This window comes from Capra hircus, chromosome 8, assembly GCF_001704415.2.
Source record: "Capra hircus breed San Clemente chromosome 8, ASM170441v1, whole genome shotgun sequence".
Classification (NCBI taxonomy): domain Eukaryota; kingdom Metazoa; phylum Chordata; class Mammalia; order Artiodactyla; family Bovidae; genus Capra; species Capra hircus.
In genome coordinates, this window is record NC_030815.1 from 59,449,198 (window position 1) to 59,469,125 (window position 19,928).

Below are 19,928 nucleotides of genomic sequence, written 5' to 3' on the forward strand. Positions count from 1 at the left end.
AGCACAGTCTTTTACAAGTGTTGGCAAGGATATGAAGAAATTGGAATTCTCATACATTGTCAGTAAGAATGTAAAATCATGCAACTGCTGTGAAAACCTGTTTGGTAGCTTCTCTAAATGTTAAAACCAGAGTTACCATATGACTGAGTAATTCTACTCCTATGTATATACCCAAGAGAAATAAAAACACGTCCACACAAAAACTCGTACATGAATGTTCATAACACAGGGCTTAATACCTGTCAAGAACTCAGTAAATGCTTGTTGAACCAATGAAGAATTCAAGAGGCTATAGGAATGTTTTATTCAGAAAGATCTGTTGATAATTTATATTTTTGAGATGTTTTATAACACAGTAAGGAGCTATCTGTAATAGTTTGTGACATCTATGTGTTTTGATGTGATGTTGTTATCAGGCCGACTCCACTAAATCCCAAGTCCCTTGAAGTAAGGACTCTGCCTTACTTATCTTTTTGTCTTCTCACAGCATCCAGCACACTGGTTTCTGTGCAATAGATACTGGTAATGATTTATTAATTTAGAGCAGATTTAGGAAAGGCTAGCCTTAGAAAGAACCTCAGATATCTAAACTATTGCTGTAATTAACTTCTGAAGGAGGATTGGGTTTCTGTGTTTGGCAATAATGTTGATGCAGGCCAGCCTGTTGTCTGTGGAAACATAGTCTAGGGTTACTAGAAGCATTAATGGTAGAGAGCTCCTCAGAAGTTACTTGTCCTCTTGCCTCCAGAAGGCTCGAACACTTGAGGATTTCCATTTTTACCGTATTGCTTGATTCTTTGAACAAAGAGACAACACCTGTTTGTGGACAGATATTCTTGGTGAGAATGTGTGAGATGCTAGTGAAGTCACTGGCAACCAGCATCCCAGGCTCATCTCAGAGGGGCATCGTGCTCATCATTTCTCTCGTCTTTTTCAGCACCCGAGAGATATCTGCAAGCCAACAACAGAGAATTTAACAGTCTGTTTGGATACCCGGTGAGTATATGGTCTCTAGCTATTTCAAGAGGGGGCTGATGTTTTCCTCTAATATTCCCCATTGTCAGTGAGGCAGGAAATTCCTTGTAGATGTAAATCCTACAACATAGGTTCTACTTTCTTTCAAGCTCCTGTACAATGAGGGCTGGTGCAGTGAGGGCTCAGAAACCAAATTAATCCAGTGACCTAGGCTCAGGGGAGGATGTGTCTCAAATTTTGGTTTTATATATAGCTCCTCGAAAAGAAATACTGTAGCTTGAACAAATGAAAGCATAGTTTCATAGTTTTTTTTTTTTCACTTAGACATCTCTCTGTGATAGTACATGTAGACCTTCCTAATTTGTTTAATCAGTTCAATTCAATCGCTCAGCCATATCTGACTCTTTGCGACCCTTTGGACTATAGCCTGCCAGCCTCCTCTGTCCATGGGTTCTCCAGGCAAAAATACTGGAATAGGTTGCCATGCCCACTGAATCTACTTTTTTACTAAACTAGGATATTTGAAATTCTGAATGGGAAAAAAAATACTTCTGTTAGTAAACTACTAAATAAATATGTACCCGAATGAGTTCCATTAATATATTCAACTGAATTACCTTTTGCAACTGAGTAATATGAAAACTTTTACTTCAGTTTATACTTACAGCTTCCAAGCTCTCTTTTTGCATATTCATTGAATCTAGATGTTGTTTAAGTGTATCTAATTCCTAAGAAGAAGGGGGAAAAGCAAATAAATATGCAAATTACAGTAAGAATAATCTATTTATCATTTCAAATACACATGTGTCAAAGTAAATTTTGTAAACACTTTCAACCCATATCTTACGATTTGACTAGAATTTATTAACATTCATTATTTCTGTTTTGCCAATTTATTTCATCATTATTAAAAATCTTACATGATCAACCTTTTAAATACTTTATGAGTTTTTAAAAGGGAGTCAGAACTTTTCACAGTGAATCATCGTGTTCTGAGAATATCAAATATCAGAAGACTTTAAATTAATGACATTACTATTTAAAGTTATAATTTTTATTTGATTTTTTAACCACATTTCCATATTTTTTGACTATTTTCTGTTAAGGCCAAGACCTATAACAATTTACATGGTACACTCTTAGGGATAAGACTCTTCAACTGTTTACCATTGATCCTTGAATATAACAGGTTTGAACTGCATGGGTCCACTGACATACAGATTTTTTTTCAAGAAATATGTACTATGGTACTACTCAGTCCAAGGATGGCTGAATCAGTGGATGTGAAACCCCAGATACTGAGAGCCAACTATAAATTATACACAGATTTTAAACTGCACAGGTGTTGCTGTGCTTAACACCCGAGTGTTTCAAGGGCCAAGTAGACCCAATTCAAAAACCCTGTGCAATATTAGCTGTCAGTTCAGTTCAGTTGCTCAGTCATGTCTGACTCTCTGTGACCCCATGGACTGCAGCAAGCCAGGCTTCCCTGTCCATCACCAATTCCCAGAGCTTACTCAAATTCATGTCCATCAAGTTGGTGATGTCATTCAACCATCTCATCCTCTGTCATCCTCTTATCCTCCTGATATTAATTCATTTAATAGCAACATAGTTTTCCATTGTATCAATATACCTTAATTGATTTAACCAGTTTCTTAATGATTAACATTTTAAGTGTCTCCGTTTATATCCAGGTGCCCCCTCCAAAAAATATTTCTCCAATGTTTTGCTGCAATAAATGGTCCTAAATGAACACCATTTTAAATGCCATATACTTTGCTACATTTGTGTGAATATACTTTAGGAGAGTTTCCTAGAAGTGAATTGGCCAGATCAAAAATGAAACACATTAAATATTTGATACATATTGCCAGATTGCCCTCTAAAATGTTATATCTATTTATATTTCTATCTATAGCAAAGACTTCTCACTTCTCCATATTCCTGCCAAATTGGTATTGTCAGTCTTTTTATCTATACCAGACCCTTTCGTGGAAAATGACATTTCATTACCTATCTTTCCTTAATTTTGAGTGAGAGCAATAATTTTTATGTTAATTAGCCTTTGTACATCTTTTTATGGAAATGACTGTTAATGGTATTTGCCCATTTTCTATTAGATTGTTCATTTTCACTTATTTATTTATAAATAAGTAACTCATAAAAAGTTACATGTTTAAAAGTCATGCTCCAATACCCCATCTTTGTCCACATCTCTGCTCCCTAGAATAAATCACTTTTATTAGTTTATCATATATTCAGCAGTGCTTCTTTGTGCAAATAAAGCAAATACACACACATACACATGCACACACACACACACACGCATGTATATATTATCATTTTCCCACTTTCTTAAACTATTCTGAACCTTAACATTATGTCCTGGAGATGTTTCCATAATTATAATTTCATAGTAGCATTTTCCTTCTTTTTTCAACTGCTTCCCTGGCAGATAGCATAATTTATGTAACCACTTTCTTACAAATTGACATTTTGATTGTTTCCAATCTTTTACAATTATAAGCAATTTTTACATATATGTTACTTTATGCATATGTAGATATACTAATATATAGTGTTGTAAGTATATAATATATATGTGTATATATACTATATATGATATATATGCGTGTGTGTATATATATACTATGTATATAGTGTATGTCTATATGCATGTGTGTATATATATATATATATATATACTATATACATACAGTAGTCTCTATAGGATACTAGTTTATGATTTATGAGTTACAGAGGCTCTGGATAATAACAATATTTAGGATATGGCTGTGAGAATAGGTTTCCCCTTCTCTACCTTTTCCACTCTCTAAACTTTTTCTAAGTAACTCTAAGGTGCAGGTTTTGGCATCACTCTGAGTTTGAACATTGCTCTACTCCTTACTAACGTTGTATCCTTAGGCACATTATTTATTTTAACTTCTTTGATCTTCAGTTCCCTCATCTATAAAAAGAACATAATAATGTTCACTGTACATGGTGGTTGTTAGAGTTAAATATGGTTGTGAAAATGTTAGTTCTCTTTCACCAAAAATCTGTTACCCCTTAACAGAAGGGTACAAATTTCATTCATCTCTGTAACTACTGTTCCCATCACAGTATCTGGCCCATAAATGAAATTCAATAAATGTATGCAAATAAATGATGAACAAGTAAACAGATTTGACTGATTCTTATGTACTTAACAACCATTGCATCTCCCTGGCCCCACCCATTGCTCATTTTTTCCCTATTTCTCTAATTTCTTCCCTTCCTACTCCTTTTAGGCTTCCCTGGTGGCTCAGTGGTAGAGAAGCCGTTTGTGATGCAGGAGACTGCCTGCAATGTAGGAGACCCGGGTTTGATCCCTGGGTCAGAAAGATTCCCTGGGAAAAGAAATGGCAACCCACTCCAGTATTCTTGCCTGGGAAATCCCACAGACATCGCAAGAGTCACACATGACTTAGTGACTAAACCACCACCGCCACTGCTCCTTTTCCTCTTTTCAACCCCCTAACTACTGATTCTCATTATATCCTTGGCCTTCTGTTTTCAATTTTCCACTCTAGCAGTCAGTCAGGTGCTGTGCTTAGTCACTCAGTCATGTCCGACTCTTTGTGACCCCCTGGACTGTAGCCCACCAGGCTCCTTTTTCCTTGGGGATTCTCCAGGCAAGAATACTGGAGTGGGTTGCCATACCCTCCTCCAGGAGATCTTCTCAACCGAGGGATCAAACCCCATTGTCCAGCATTGCATGCGAATTCTTTACTGTCTGAGCCACAGGGAATATCCCTGCCCAAATAAATAAATACCCGAAACCCAAATCTAGCATCTCTATCATGTCAGAAGAATTAAACACAAGAATTCTGTAGTTAGGCAAATGTTCTACATCCTCAAGATCTTGCTTCTGGCTTGACATTTAAGAGTAAGACAAAACACTAGTTGCCAAGTTAGTAAAGAAGTACTGATTTGTCTATCTTGGGGCAGAATCAGCATAGCTTTTGTCTTTGTTTTCTAAAAAAAATGCTACCCAAATAAGTAGAAACCAAAATACATTAACTGTAAAGTCAAATGGAAAATTTACTAAAGCCAGCTGCTTTATTAAGGTAAAAGATCAAAAGATCTTTGGGTCCAAGTATCAGAGTCATCTGGACTTAGACACTAAGAAATTCAGGGTATCTTAAAATCAAAGAAAACCATTTATATGTTAGAATAACTTACCCTCAGGGTTGGGAGGGGCCTTAGAGGTCATTTAGTTAGAACTCCATTCAAGACATACCTGTGAACTTTCCAGGACAGATTTTAACTGTTTTTCAATCTCTACTAGTATAGCCCAGTATAGAGCTGTGAACAGAACAAACCTTTTGAGAAATGTAGTGTTTGATTGATCATTAATTGAAAAGTCATGGAGAAACACCAAGGAAATCTTAGGTTTAACTTGGATCTCTAAACTCCTAAGTGCTAAGCTGTTTGACCAGCTTCTCTTCCCTAGGGAAATAGACCTTAAGCAAGACTTGACTGGATTGCCTGTCTAGTCTTCCAAGGCCAATTTTAGCCTTAGGACAAAAAAATATTAGTTCTCCAAGAGTATTCAGATGTCTTCCCAAGGTAGGACCCAGAAAGAGATTCTTCATGGTTAAGCAATGTCTGCTTTCCAGGACTGCAGGGTAGGTTTGTTCTTTTGTTTGACCCTATAGATGGAGGAGGTGGGAGAGAAGCCTTGTCCTTAGGGGATTATTTGGTCTCATTCTCCTACTTTTCTTAAGCTCATAGATTCAAACCCTTATATCTTAGGTCAAACAACTGAAGATCCAAAAGTAGAAAGTAAGATGGTCTTGTCAACATCTTGAGACTAGCATTGAAGAGGTAGCAAGTTCCCATTTTTACTCAGCAAAATGATAGCTTAGATGTAAGCCAAAACTGTTCAGACCTCCCCCAGGACAATTAAGGGGCAAGTGATTCTCCAGTGCTGAAAGCAACCAGCGTAGGAACCTTCAGTGGGCTAAGGGTGAAAGACAGTCATTTGCTTTTGGCATCTGACACCTTTCAGCACTGAAAGCAAAATGTAAAGACACACCGAAATGGGTTTGCCAGACTTAAGAGAAGCTTCAGTAGAGAGCTCTGAGTAGAGTGAACACAAATGGCAAACTTGCCTTCTGATTGGCACTGAGAAGGACCTTGAGTCAGAGGATAAGATGAAACAGAAAGATTTCTGATTCCAAGGAAGGAAAGCATTTGGATGGTTGCACAAGTGAACTGGGGCTCAGGGAACAGTACAATCTCAACTCCACAAGTAACTAGATGGTCTTCAGCAAATAAATTAACCTCAGGGCCTAGGTTGCCGCATCCTGAAAAGGTGAAATTACTCCCTTCTTAGGGTTGTTTTGAGAATTAAATAAGTTGCTTTTTCTAAAATACTTAGAATAGTACTAAAGTACTCAGAATACTACTTTACACATAGTAAATATTTAATAAGTTTTGATTGTTGTTGATTTTATTATCATCATTATTATCAATAGCATCAATAAACAAAGAATTCTACTCAGGGCATAAATACATCCTGCCCCTCCTAAAAATGTCCCATATTTATCAACCATGCCATCTTTGGCATACATACATAGGCCTCTCTAGGCCTCAAAGAAAAGAGTCTGGAGCCAAACCCTTCTTCCTTCCTTCCCTCACTATGTTGGGAAGCTATTTGCTTTTTCCTATTTTATGAAGTGGTCTTGGTCCTTTTTGTTAAGACTTGGAGGTGGAGTCTTTTGTTACTCTAATTGTGCTTGTGTTCTTTTACTAACAGGATAATAGCGTCAAAACCTCAAAATATAATGCCTTAAACTTCTTGCCTATGAACCTGTTTGAACAGTTCCAGAGACTTGCAAATGCGTATTTCCTCTTTTTGCTTTTTCTACAGGTATTACCTTTTAGGACCTTTTCCACAGAATATTTTATCAACTTCTCTGGGGTCAGGTTATGTAATCAGTCCATCTCCTCCTTAAACTGAGAGATGTCTTCTCTCTTCAGACAATGGGCGAATGGATGGCTGGAGTCTCAGGCCAGTTTCCTAGAATAGCAGTGGTCAGGATTAGCCAGGGTGAAACAAGCCTCTATAAGATGAAGGAGACAAGGTCGCCGAGTCCCAAATAAGGGGACTCCCTCACCACGACTGCATGACCACAGTTCAGCTTAACCGTGAAAGGCCACAGACTCGATTCTACACCCCCGCCTCAGCTGCAGCCCCATTCCTCCTTCTTGTCTCAGCCTCCCCGACAGAAAGTTAACAAATGGGAGCACCAAGGGAGGAGAATGGTTTAGAACATCAGCACAGGGCACGGAAGCTGGGCGGGGTAGGCACAAGTTGGGAGAGAGAGACGGGTCATCTCATTTCCCCTTGTGCTGAAGGGGTGTAGGTGGTTATGTGGTTCTCCCATGCCCACACTTAATGCCCTACCCCCCCAGCACCTTCATTATCAGAAGAGGAATGGCTCTTTGCCATCAAGACAAAGATACTAGCGTTCAGGAAAGTACCTGGCAATTTATCATCTCCTCTTCTTTCATCTTTAGGAGGTGTTTGCTTATAATGGGGTGGCTATTTGGAGGTTATAACAGTGGAAAGCAACTAGGATTGTTGAACTTATTATGAGTCTAGGGAGGCGGAAATGGTGGTACAGTGGGGGTTGGGAGGAAATACATTGTCCTTTAAGCTTTCTGACCCATGTTTCTCTCCCCTTCCCTCTCCCAGTTGATTCCTCAGATCTCCTCCTTGGCATGGTACACGACTGTGGTACCCCTGATGGTGGTGCTGTCCATAACAGCAGTGAAAGATGCCATCGATGATATGGTGAAGTGGCTTCCAGGGCCTCTCTTCCCTCACTGTACCAAGTCAGGCTGGGGAGGGAGGGAGCGTGAAGGACTCCCCAGAACTGCCTAATACTAGAAGGAAGAAGGAAAGAGGTGTTTCCTTTCCCTATGTCCTTATCTGTGCCAGAGGAATATGAGATTCCCTTAAGCCCAAGATTGGTGAGCCATCCATGGCCAGAAAGGGGTCATGCAAGGCCTTTCTCTGTCTTCTTACTGCCGCCTTTTCCAGGTTTCCTTCCATCTCCTTCATAACCCACCTCTGCCTTCACTTAGCTCTCTCTGGGTTTACTCTCACCCTTCTTTCTCCATTCACCCTTCTCCCATTTCTATATTCCTCTTCCCTTCCTCCTGTCCCCCTTGCTTTCTCCAGTCTTATCTCCCCTTTCTGCATTCCTGTTCTCCTCTCCAGCTCTCCATATTGCCCTCTCCAGCTTTCGGTTCTATCAGGTGCACACAGCTAGGAACCCTCTGGGTTTAGAGAGCATCGTGACTCAACAGAGGCTGGCTCCTTCCTGGCCTTGGCGGGAGAAGCTGGCTTTCAGCAAGTGCAGCGTAGCTTCCTGCATGCTCCTTCACAGCAGGGGGTGGGAGGGCAAAGGTGGGGAACCAGTGCTATGCCTACCAGTGGGATTTGGGAAGCCCACCGTGTTGACCTGTTTGGAGCTTCCCAAAGAGAGTCCTTCTGATTTTTATATCAAAGTTTAAGAGCAGAGTGTTTCTCCAGCTCTTCAACTCTGTGACTCTTTAAACCCAGAATTAACATATATAGTGGTTTAAATTTCAGGCACAACTCAGATGTGCAAAAATATAACTTAATTTTCCATAACTAAACTCAGTGTAACTCATAACCACCACCTCACCATCTCAGCCCTTTTTTAATGAGAGCCGAAAGCTAAACTTGCCAATTCAGGATAACCCACGCAGTTCCTTCTGGTTTAGAATTCCATGTCTTTAGGAGAAAATATTCTGACCAATTCAGGATTCTTTCTACCCTCTTCCCAGGGAGTAATCTCAACTGAAAGGAAAGGGACTCATGTGACTCTTAGCATCAGGACATACCCTTATTTGTCACCCTCTTATTTGGGCTTTGAATAGACCTCTATTCCTCTTTCCTCATTGCATCCATGGTAGAAGCTTCTTATGCTGGCTGTGGTTGAGGGTAGGGGTATTGGTATGCTTGTGAATATATAACTTCCCTCCACCTACCAAGGTGTAGCCCCATCATTTTGCATTCTCTCCTCTGTGGCTTTCAACATAAGTTATTTGTTCTTATCACCCCAGGCTTTGGCTCTTGATATTAAAACAAAGAGTTTATCTCTTTCTTCTCACTTGAATCTCTTTCTGACGTCCTTTCCCAGCTTCTCAGAGACAATCAGCTTCTTGGTCTGGTTTTAACAGTGGAAGAACTTGGAACTGGCCAGGGGCTGGGGGGTAGGGTGGAGAAGAAGTGGGGGTAAGGGAGAATTACAAAGAAGAGGAACTACATTGAATAATACTTCAAAATATTAATCTTCTAAATATAGTTTGCTCTATGTCTATTTCCTGAACATTTTCTTGTATGATTTTAGAAAAGGCACCAAAATGATAATCAAGTCAACAATCGTTCTGTTCTGGTGCTGATGAATGGCAGGTAAGTGCTTCTTGGGAAGCCAGTTTAGGTTGGATCGGCTCTGGGAGAGCACTGACCTTGCTAAAACTTGATGTGTTTGGAAAGGTGATTTAAGACAGTGAAAAGAGCCTCGGGCTGGACATAGGAAGAGTTTGTTTCTAGTATGCCCTGAAGTTGCCTCTCTGGACCTCATATTTCTTATCTATAAAATGAAAATAATATTCTTTACCTTAGAGGATGCTTACAAAAATGAAAACAAAATAATATATATTAAAGAAATTAACAAATTATGACATGATATTAGTATGCAAGTGGTTATTACCAGTACAGTGGTCAGCATGGAGATGTCTGTCTTTAGTGCATCAGTGGATTCTACATGACTTATTGACCATTCTACTGTAGCCTTTGGTTAGGACATCTTTTTGTTAACAGTCTAAAGAAAATATTGGTGTTGACCTCATTGCTGTAGTGTTTGGTCTTATCTATCTAAAGTATGGGTAAATGCTTATGTTTTTTGTGGGGTCCTGCAAAATTGGAGCAATTTACCTTTGGCAGGGATAGAGGGAGACTGGCATAATTTTATATAAAGTAAAATATGAAGATTATCCTAAGAGGTACAAAAATTATCATAGGAATTAATAAAAAATAGGCAATCATAACTGGCTAAAGAAATCAAGGAAGATTTTCTAGAACAGATGATGTTTGTGGTTAAAAGATGGGGAAGAATTCAACAGAGATGATATGAAAGGAGAAGTGACCAGTGTTTGCAGAAGCAAGATCACAAACAAGTACAGATCTGAGGAAATTCAAGATTGAGGTCCAGTCCTTTCTCATGGTGACCTTACACAACACCCTGTAGCTATAGTTTTATATATATATATATATTTATATTTATATTTTTAAAATTTTTTTTAAATTACAGTTGATGTTCAACATTATATGTTATAGGTATACAATATAGTGAATCACAATTTTTAAAGGTTATACTTCCTTTATAGTTATTATAAAATGTTGTCTATATTACTTGTGTTGTACAGTATATCCTTGTAGCTTATTTTATATGTAATGGTTTGTACCTCTTCATCCCCTCCCCATGTATTGCCCCTCCCCCTTCTCTGACTCCATTGGTAACCACTAGTTTGTTCTCTATATGTGTGAGTCTGTTTATTTTTTGTTATATTCACTAGTTTGCTGTAGTTTTTAGATTCCACATATAAGTGATATCATACAGTATTTGTCTTTATATGTCTGACTAATTTCACTTAGCATAATATCCTCCAGGTCCATCCATGTTGTTGCAAATGGAAAATTTTCATTATTTTTTATGGATGAATAGGATTTCAAGAGACCCTGGTTCAATTCCTGGGTCAGGAAGGTCCCCTGGAGAAGTGATAGGCTACCCACTCCAGTATTCTTGGGCTTCCCTGGTGGCTCAGATGGTAAAGAATCCACCTGCAATGCAGGAGACCTGGGTTCAATCCCTGGGTTCAAAAGATCCCCTGGAGGAGGACATGGCAACACACTCCAGTGTTCTTGCCTTGAATCCCCATGGACAGAGGAGCCTGGCAGGCTGCAGTCCTTGGGGCCAGCAAAGAGTTGGACTCATCTTGAGTGGCTAAGCACACATGTATCAAGAACTATAGTTTTAATCATAGAATTCTAGTATGGGAAGTTGTTGGGCATCTGATTCTGTTATTTATTGTGTTTGATGATTCTTACTCATGATGGATTATTTCCTCAAGTGTTTTGATCTGTTGAAGCCTCTCATAAGATATCACGAAAAAAGTTAGTTGTGATTAAAAAGAAAATTTAAAAAAAGAAAGCTATAGAAATAAAAAGATAAAACTGAGTGTAAGAAATTTGTAAAGCTAGCAGTTACTGAATGAATTTAGTCAAATGAACTTCCCAAGGAGCTTGAGCACTTGGGTTTTATAAAACTATTACAGAAGAATTTGTCATAGAGTGGTTTTAGAGTAGGAGTTCACAAGCAGGGCCCTAATGGTTAACCTTTGTAAGCCAGTGAATGTCTGATTTATTTAACACTTGAGATGAATTGTCTATATTCCAGAAAGTGGCGTCCTTTTTGTAGAGCACATGTGTTTGAACAGAGTTATTAATACCTTTGAAAAATTTTGTTTTTTGAGTTGTGATTTCTGTCATTGTAGTCAGTAATTCTGGCTACAAGCACATCTTTAGTTAAAAGCCACATTTTTTTAGCTATCAAGGGGAATGAGCCACACCTCTCTTAGTGTTCTCTCAGATATATTATTAAATGAAAAACACAAAGTACCAGAAAATTATGTATCTAGTATGTCATTTTTAAATGTATATCTTGTATGTGATTATATGGATTGACATTTTCTCAAAAGAAATGCAAAAAAATTGCTCTAAGTGACAAAACTATAATCTGGGGAGACAGGAGACTTTACTTTTTCTTTTTCTATATTTTTAATTATTTGAACTGTATTTTTACCATATGCATATATTGCTTTTCTTAACGAAAAATTATGTGCCTGTATATCTACATATACCATTATAGAGTTTTAGAAAACTCTTATAGCCTGATCAAGAGAAATGGGCCCCATTCTTGATACTGCTTGGGCAAGGAGTATCCCAAAGCAGTTTGGTCCTCCTCTGAGCTTTGAGTTCATCTCAGCTTTTTTTCCCCCCTCGATTGTCAAAATAAGACTGTAGTGAAATTCTCAGAGCTGGCATGCAGGCATTCAAGGTTCACTTTCTTGCAGGATAGTGACAGAAAAATGGATGAATGTCCAAGTGGGAGATATAATTAAACTAGAAAACAATCAGATTGTCACGGTGAGTACCTCTTTGGGCTGTGGCTTTTTCTCTTTGGGCTTGAGTAGAAACCTTTTTAGCACTTCTGTGACCACTCCTTTTGGTGATATTCACCTGCTTCACTGTGCATCTAGAGATCACCAGCTCCTATGGTAAGAAATTTGTTCTTGTCCACTTCTCACCACAACCCCAGGTAAAGTATGACTGGCTTTGAGAAAGGAGGTGTGTGTTACCAGTGATGGGTCTTGAGACAAAGAAAGTAAACCAAATGTCTATAAAATTCTTAGACTGAATAGTTGTTCCTGAGGTAATTGCTTTCACCACACTGTAATTTTAAAAGTCTGCCTTCCTTATCTTCTCTGCCTTTCCTGACCACAGGCTGACATACTATTACTCTCGAGCAGTGAGCCCTACAGTTTGACATATATAGAAACTGCAGAACTGGATGGGTGAGTGTTCCTTCCTCATAGTCCATTAAGATGGTTGAGTCAGCTTAGAGTGATTTCTCATTGAGGGAGGGCATGATGCAGAGAATGAAGTGCTAAAAGCTAGAAATATCCAGGTAAGATAGGAGGCCTCAAGTCTAAGGCTGAGCTCTTGACAGAGAATTGAGCATCCAACTGGGTGCAGAATCTAGGCAAATATTCTCCGTCTTCAAATTGGAAACATTCAGTCTGACTATATTCAATAATACTGAGTGGTAGGAAAGAGGTTAACCAGACTATGAAATTTCAGAATATAGTTCCAAAGTTTCTTGGGGTGGGGGAATGAATACTGAGATAATTATGTACTGATAAACCATGTTCTGGAAAGGATTTAAGGCAGAAATTCATTAATGTGCAAAAGCTAAGATCTTTGGAAGACAGAGGCCATCTTCAGAGAGCTTGTCCTGTGGAGTTTTATGTTAATCTGCATCCTTACAACTCTTCCTCTTAGTACCCACAAACTTTTTGAAATATGGCTTCTTTTTTACTTCTGTCTCTGCATTTCTGTATCAAATAATGGTTAAGTGGGATCCCTTCATGGGTCCTATAAACATTTGTGAGACGAGGAGTACGTTTACTTGGAAGTGTTCACAGGTTCTTACCAGGACCTTACTCTTGAAGGGAGTAGGTACCACCTTCAGGTTATTTTGTGATGTTTCTTCAGCTTTTCTAAAGTAGCTCCACCAGCAAGATCGCATAGGTTGGTTAAAGTAGTTGATATGTGTTTCAGGGAGAGAGGGGAGCAAGTGGGCTAATATTTAGCTTCCTGGAGAAGGCAATGGCACCCCACTCCAGTACTCTTGCCTGGAAAATCCCATGGACGGAGGAGCCTGGTAGGCTGCAGTCCATGGGGTCGCTAAGAGTCGGACATGACTGAGCGACTTCACTTTCATTTTTCGCTTTCATGCATTGGAGAAGGAAATGGCAACCCACTGCAGTGTTTTTACCTGGAGAATCCCAGGGATGGGGGATCCTGGTGGGCTGCCGTCTGTGGGATTGCACAGAGTCGGCCATGACTGAAGCGACTTAGCAGCAGAACCATTCCACCTCAATACCGTCCTTGAGAGACGATGACAATAGGAGTGACTCTGACAACTCCAGTCTGAAAGCCAAGCTCTATTGGCAACAGCTGTTTTCTAAAGTAGGAGAAACTGGACCTGAACTGCTGTTACGTATGTGCATTCTTTGCTCTAGTGAAACCAACTTGAAAGTGAAGCAGGCCATCTCAGTTACCAGTGAGATGGAAGATAACCTGAAGCTTCTGTCTGCTTTTGATGGTGAGTTTTTTTTTTGAAAAGCACTTAACATTTAATGAATTTCCCAGCATGTGGCTTCAAGCCACCAGGACACATGTCCCACCTACACCCTTAATCTTCTCCTCAGCTCTTCTGCTGAAGAATTTGGCCTTCATGATGACGGGCTGCTTTGGGAGCTTTCCTTTTCCCAGAACTTTGTAGTAACCTGATCACACCACATCAATAATAGGAGCAGCTCCTGTCTTGTTCTTGGCAGCATTTACTCGTGTCTGCTCACTAACCAAGGTCCACAGTTTATCAAGGTTGACAGTCGGGCAGAAACTCTGGTTCCTCTTTAAGTGGTAATGCCTCATACCAACTTTCCCAAAGTATCCTGGGTGATATTTGTCAAAGTTGATCCTGTGATGATGCATGCCACCAGTATTACCTCGGCCTCCTGGGTGTTTATGGTGTTTGCCGATGCGGCCGTGGCTGTGGCTCATATGGCCCCTAAGTTTCCGGGTTTTCCTTAGTCTGGATGGCATGTCAGCGGCCTAGACGAAAGAGCAGATGGTGAGTTTTGAAGTAGATTTGCCAACCCAAATTTTTATCAGTAGAGGTGTGGTTAAAGTTTGATACAGCCATATAGTGAATTCTATATAACTCATAAAAAACAGTATACAAGTTGATATTTACTTATATGGAAAAATATTCACGACATATAAGGTAAAAAGATTTCAATACACTATGCATAGTATAATGTAACATAAATTTGTCTTTGGAAATAAATATATGTTTATGAGTATATGTATAGAAAAAATCTTGAAAAGATGTACTATAAAAGATATACTTATTTCTAGGCAATGAGTAAATTTTACTTTCTCCTTTTTAATGTTGTATATATATATTTACAAAAGGCATATTTTAGTTTACTAATCATGAAAAAATTAACTTATTTCCATTTAAAAAAGAAGTCTAGGTTTGCTTTAGGTAGTTTCTGAATCTATTCAGATTTAGCTCATTTGATCTGGAAGTACTAATGGTAATAAGTTATCGTGTGGGTTGTTCTCTTTCTGGATAACCCATGTCACAGAATTACTCTTCTCTGAGGCCAAGAACCCTTTGTCTGCCTTTCTAAAGGGAGCTGCTGAGAAATGGGCAGTAGCTGAGAAAGGATAGGAAAAAAAGATGTATGTATATTTTGAAAGAGGCTTGTTCTTTCCTCTTTTCTATTAAGCCTCCTCTTTGCTGGGAAAGATTGAGGGCAGGAGGAGAAGGGGATGACAGAAGAAGAGATGGTTGGACGGCATCACCAACACAGTAGCCATGGGTTTGGGTGAACTCCGGGAGTTGGTGATGGACAGGGAGGCCTGGCGTACTGCAGTTCATGGGGTCACAGAGTCAGACACTACTGAGTGACTGAACTGAACTGAACTGAACTTCCTGTTAGGAAATAATTAAGATTACAGAGTCAGAACTCTTATTCCTTTTTTTTTTTTTTTCAGGAGAGGTGAGGTGTGAGTCTCCCAATAACAAGTTGGACAAATTCACAGGAATACTCATGTATAAGGGAAAAAACTACATCCTGAATCATGACAGACTGATTCTCCGAGGCTGTGTCATCAGGAATACAGACTGGTGCTATGGCTTGGTGATTTTCACTGGTACGTCTTTCTGGAGTCACAAACCCCCAGCCTGCTGGCTTCCATTCATAGCCACATTGTGGGTACTTAGTTTTCATGATGTAGATATGATGCTCAGATATATACCAGAACACTATGGCTTTGAGGAAGGGAGGCAGGGAGATAGATGGGTGGATAAAGGAATTAAGAAAAAACTTTTTTTTTAGGGGAAAAAAAAAATGACTTTTTTTCGAAACACTGAGCTGCCAGCATATCAGCCCCGCCTTTGATAGTGGAAGGCTTTGTATTGCAAGGCCACAGAACATTCATGAGTCTTTCTCACCACATCTGGACACTAGACAAGGTACACACATAGAAGTATACATAGAATTAGCGTTTGAAAGGGGAACAGTGTGAAAGGGGAGGGTGTACATGTGGATTACTCACATGAGGAGAGAATAAACATGGTGCTCATTATGGAAAAGATAAAATACAGTGTGAAGTCTTCATGCCAGAGAAAATGCACATGTGGCTCCTGAGCAGCGGCCCATCCTGAGATGGCATTTAGAACCATAATCCTTTATACTTAGTGAGGGATTTTCTGGAGTTATAATGTAGTGCCCGAAAATGAAGGAAGCTTTTGTGCTCCCTATGCCCTCGGTGACGGTGAGTATTGGTGGCAACAACCACAGTAAGGCAATAATTTCCAGCTCTAGTCCCAGTGTGTCGTTAAAAGTCCTTTATTTCTACTTATTGTTTGTCCTGTCATGAAGTTCAAAGTCTCTATCGCTCAGCTTCAGAGAAATCTCAGCTCCCACCTCAGAAGAAATCACTTGCCATTGCCTTTTACTTTCTCCATTTCCTAGTTAGAAACTTTAAATAGAGCCTGGTCCAGCTATGGGTTTCCTCAAAAGAAGGTGAAGATCTCCTTGTCAGAAGACCCTTTTTCTAAGCTAAATAAACCAGATGGTGATGAGAGAGAAGCTTGAGGCCCCCATTCTGACTTATCAATGAAAAACTAGACTGTCTAAGGTGCTGCAAAGAGAGGGAGGTATCAGCATTAATGCAGTTTGCAGAAGTAATTGGGATTATCCTAAGAAATAAATTTTCCATTCTTTGAGTTTGGGGCACCAACCACAAGTCTTTCTCCAAGGCTTTATCCTTTAGCATTGGAAAGAAGTTTGATAAAGTGATCATAAATGTGTATTTTAACCCAATTTCAGTCCTCTTGAGAATATTTAGTGATTCTAAGAGATGATGTCTCCCTGTTTAACTTAGGACCAGACACCAAAGTAATGCAGAACAGTGGGAAGTCCACCTTTAAACGGACACACATAGACCACCTCATGAATGTCCTTGTGCTCTGGGTAAGTTAAAGACCTCTTTTCTGTATTTTTACAAACAGGCCTTCTTCTCTTCCTTCTACAGCAGTAGCTGGTATTTTCAAGTCAGAATTTACTTGTCTGAAAGTCTCAAGCAGTTTTAGGACCCCACAAACTTATATCTGGACCAGATAAGAAGAAAACTCATTGACACTTTTTTCCCTTTTTCTTCATAGCCAGTTTGACTCATGACCACTTCAATAAGATCTTACTTAAATTAATAAGATCACCTCACTTAAACTAATGATTTTCAAACTCTCTTTCCTTAGAGAAGGCTAAGGTCTGCTGCAGGGGGAATAGAGAAGATCAAGAGTTTTGTTCTGACCTCTTCATTCTGAAGTTCCTGCTTCAAAAAGAGCAGTCTCACATTTATCTGTTCTGTAAAATTTCAGTTAGAGAATAGAGGATTCTACTGCTAAGAAATGAAATTTGAAAAGCACTCAGTACATACTGATTATATGTGAAATCGTAAAAAAAAAAAGTACAAATGAACTTATTTACAAAACAGAAATAGTCACAGATGTAAAAAACAAATTTATGATTACTAGTGGGTGAGGGGAGAGAGATAAGTTGGGAGATTGAGATTGATATATACACACTACTACATATAAAATAGGTAACTAACAAGGACCTATAGGACAGGACTGTATAGCACAGGGAACTCTACTGAATACTCTGTAATGGCCTATATGAGAAAAGAATCTATAAGAGTGGATATATGTATAAATGATTCACTTTGCTGTATACCTGAAACAACATTGTAAATCAGCTATACTCCAATAAAAATGTTTTTAAAAAGCACTCAGTAGATGATAATCAGCTTTGAGAATAAAAGTTTAAATTGAAGATTAATTAGTTAATTTCCATGCTTATCATATGTGTGTGTGCATGTTCAGTCATGTCCAACTCTTTGCGACCCCACAGACTGTAGCCCACCAAGCTCATCTGTGCATGGGATTTCCCAAGGAAGAATATTGGAGTGGATTCCCATGCCCTCCTCCAGGGGATCTTCCCAACCCAGGGATCGAACTAGTGTCTCTTGCATCTCCTGCACTGGGCAGGCAGATTCTTTACCACTAGCACCCCTGGGATTTTAGAAAATTAGGAAGGTTCATTCATCTTTGAGACCAGAGATTAGTATTCACTATCTTTTTCTTTCCAATACTGTCTGCATAGCTTTCAGCAGTTGAAACAAAGTGACATTTCCTGGTTTTTTAATGAAGAAGATAATCATAGTTGAGAATTCAGAAAGGCAACAGAGGTAAATATGCCTTTGACAGTATCAGAGAGTATATCATTAGGGAATAAGCTAGGTACTTAAGCCTAGGGTTGTCTTTTAAAACAAGGTATCTCCCATATGCCTAAGAAAGCTCAACTACCTGGTAACCTATCTGAAAGGTAGTGATAATACTTGACACCTGTAGAAGAGTTTTAACTTTTTAGAATATTTTCACATTCACTTACAGCAGCTTCACAACATCTATGAACAATAAGTCAAGAAATATTTTTCCCACTGACAAATACACGCAAGTCATAGTAAAGATAAATAACATAAAGGCCCACAGAGAAATAATGTCAAAGACTCATTGTCAAGTCATATTTTTTTATTAAAGTGTAGTTGATTTAGTGTTATGTTCATTACTGCTATACAGCAAAGTAATTCAGCTATGCATATATATACTTCCTTTTTTAATATTCTTTCCCATTATGGTTTATCATGGGATATTGACTATAATTTTTTATGCTGTTCAGTAGGACCTTGTTGTTTATCCATTCTATATATAAAAGCTTACATCTGCTAACCCCAACCTCCCACTCCATCCTTCCCCCTTGACAACCACCAGTCTGTTCTGTATGTCTGTGATTCTATTTCTGTTTCATAAATAGGTTCATTTGTGCCATATTTTAGATTCCACATATAAGTGAAATCATATGATATTTGTCTTTCTCTTTTTGACTTCACTTAGTATTAATATGACAGTCTCTAGCTGCATCAGTGTTGCTGGAAATGGCATTATTTCATTCTTTTTTATGGCTGAGTAGTATTCTGTTATATATATGTACCACATCTTTATCCATTCATCTGTTAGTGGACATTTACTTTGTTTTCGTGTTGTGGCTGTTATGAATAGAGCTACTATGAACCTAGGGGTGCATGTATCTTTTTTAATTATAGTGTTGTCTGAGTATATGACCAGAAGTGGGATTGTTAGATCATATGGTAATTCTATTTTTAGTTTTCTGAGGAATCTTTATGCTATTTTCCACAGTGGCTGTACCAATATACATTCCCACCAACAGTGTAAGAGGATTCCCTTTTCTGCACACCCTTTCCAGCATTTGTTATTTGTAGACTTTTTGATGATGACCAGTTAAAATGGTACTTCATTATAGTTTTGCTTTGCATTTCTCTAATAATTCGTGATGTTGAACATTTTTTCTTGTGTCTAGTAATCATTTGTGTATCTTCTTTGGAGAAATGTTTATTTAGGTCTTCTGCCCATTTTTAGATAGGATTGTTTGTTTTTTATTGTTCATTTGTTTATGCTGTTTGTATATTTTGGAAATTAAGCCTTTTTCACTTGCATCATTTGCAAATAATTTCTCCCATTCTGTAGGTTGTCTTTTCATTTTGTTTATGGTTTCCTTGTCTGTGCAAAAGCTTGTAAGTTTGATTAGGCCCCATTTTTTCATTTTTGTTTATATTTCTATTGCCTTGGGAGACTGACCTAAGAAAACATCAGTACAATTTATGTCAGAGAGTGTTTTGCCTATCCTCTCTTCTAGGAGTTTTATGATGAGGTCTTTTGTTTAAGTCTTTAAGCCATTTTGAGTTTATTTTTGTGTATGGTGTGGTGAAGTCATTTTTATTGAAAATCTAATATGTGCCAGGTATTATGAGGACCATAAGGATTTATAAGTCCTGGGTCCAGCTCTCAAGTATATACGTTCACTTT

General features: G+C 38.6%; 1 protein-coding gene and 1 pseudogene across 5 annotated transcripts in view; one reads left to right on the forward strand and one right to left on the reverse strand.

Moving 5' to 3' along the window:
• Positions 1-19,928, forward strand: part of LOC102178625 (phospholipid-transporting ATPase FetA) — an 84,001-nt gene that overhangs the window by 10,797 nt on the left and 53,276 nt on the right. For 2 of the 5 annotated variants that reach the window (XM_018052118.1, XM_018052122.1), the window contains exons 2-10: positions 938-996; positions 6,782-6,895; positions 7,724-7,822; positions 9,411-9,472; positions 12,196-12,268; positions 12,626-12,696; positions 13,927-14,009; positions 15,473-15,631; positions 16,868-16,956. In XM_018052118.1, coding sequence (XP_017907607.1) covers positions 938-996; positions 6,782-6,895; positions 7,724-7,822; positions 9,411-9,472; positions 12,196-12,268; positions 12,626-12,696; positions 13,927-14,009; positions 15,473-15,631; positions 16,868-16,956 — 809 coding nt within the window. Of the gene's footprint in view, positions 1-603; positions 840-937; positions 997-6,781; positions 6,896-7,723; positions 7,823-9,410; positions 9,473-12,195; positions 12,269-12,625; positions 12,697-13,926; positions 14,010-15,472; positions 15,632-16,867; positions 16,957-19,928 lie in introns of those variants that run through there. The other 3 variants (XM_018052119.1, XM_018052120.1, XM_018052121.1) reach the window with 3 other exon arrangements.
• Positions 14,015-14,531, reverse strand: LOC102176532 (annotated as a pseudogene).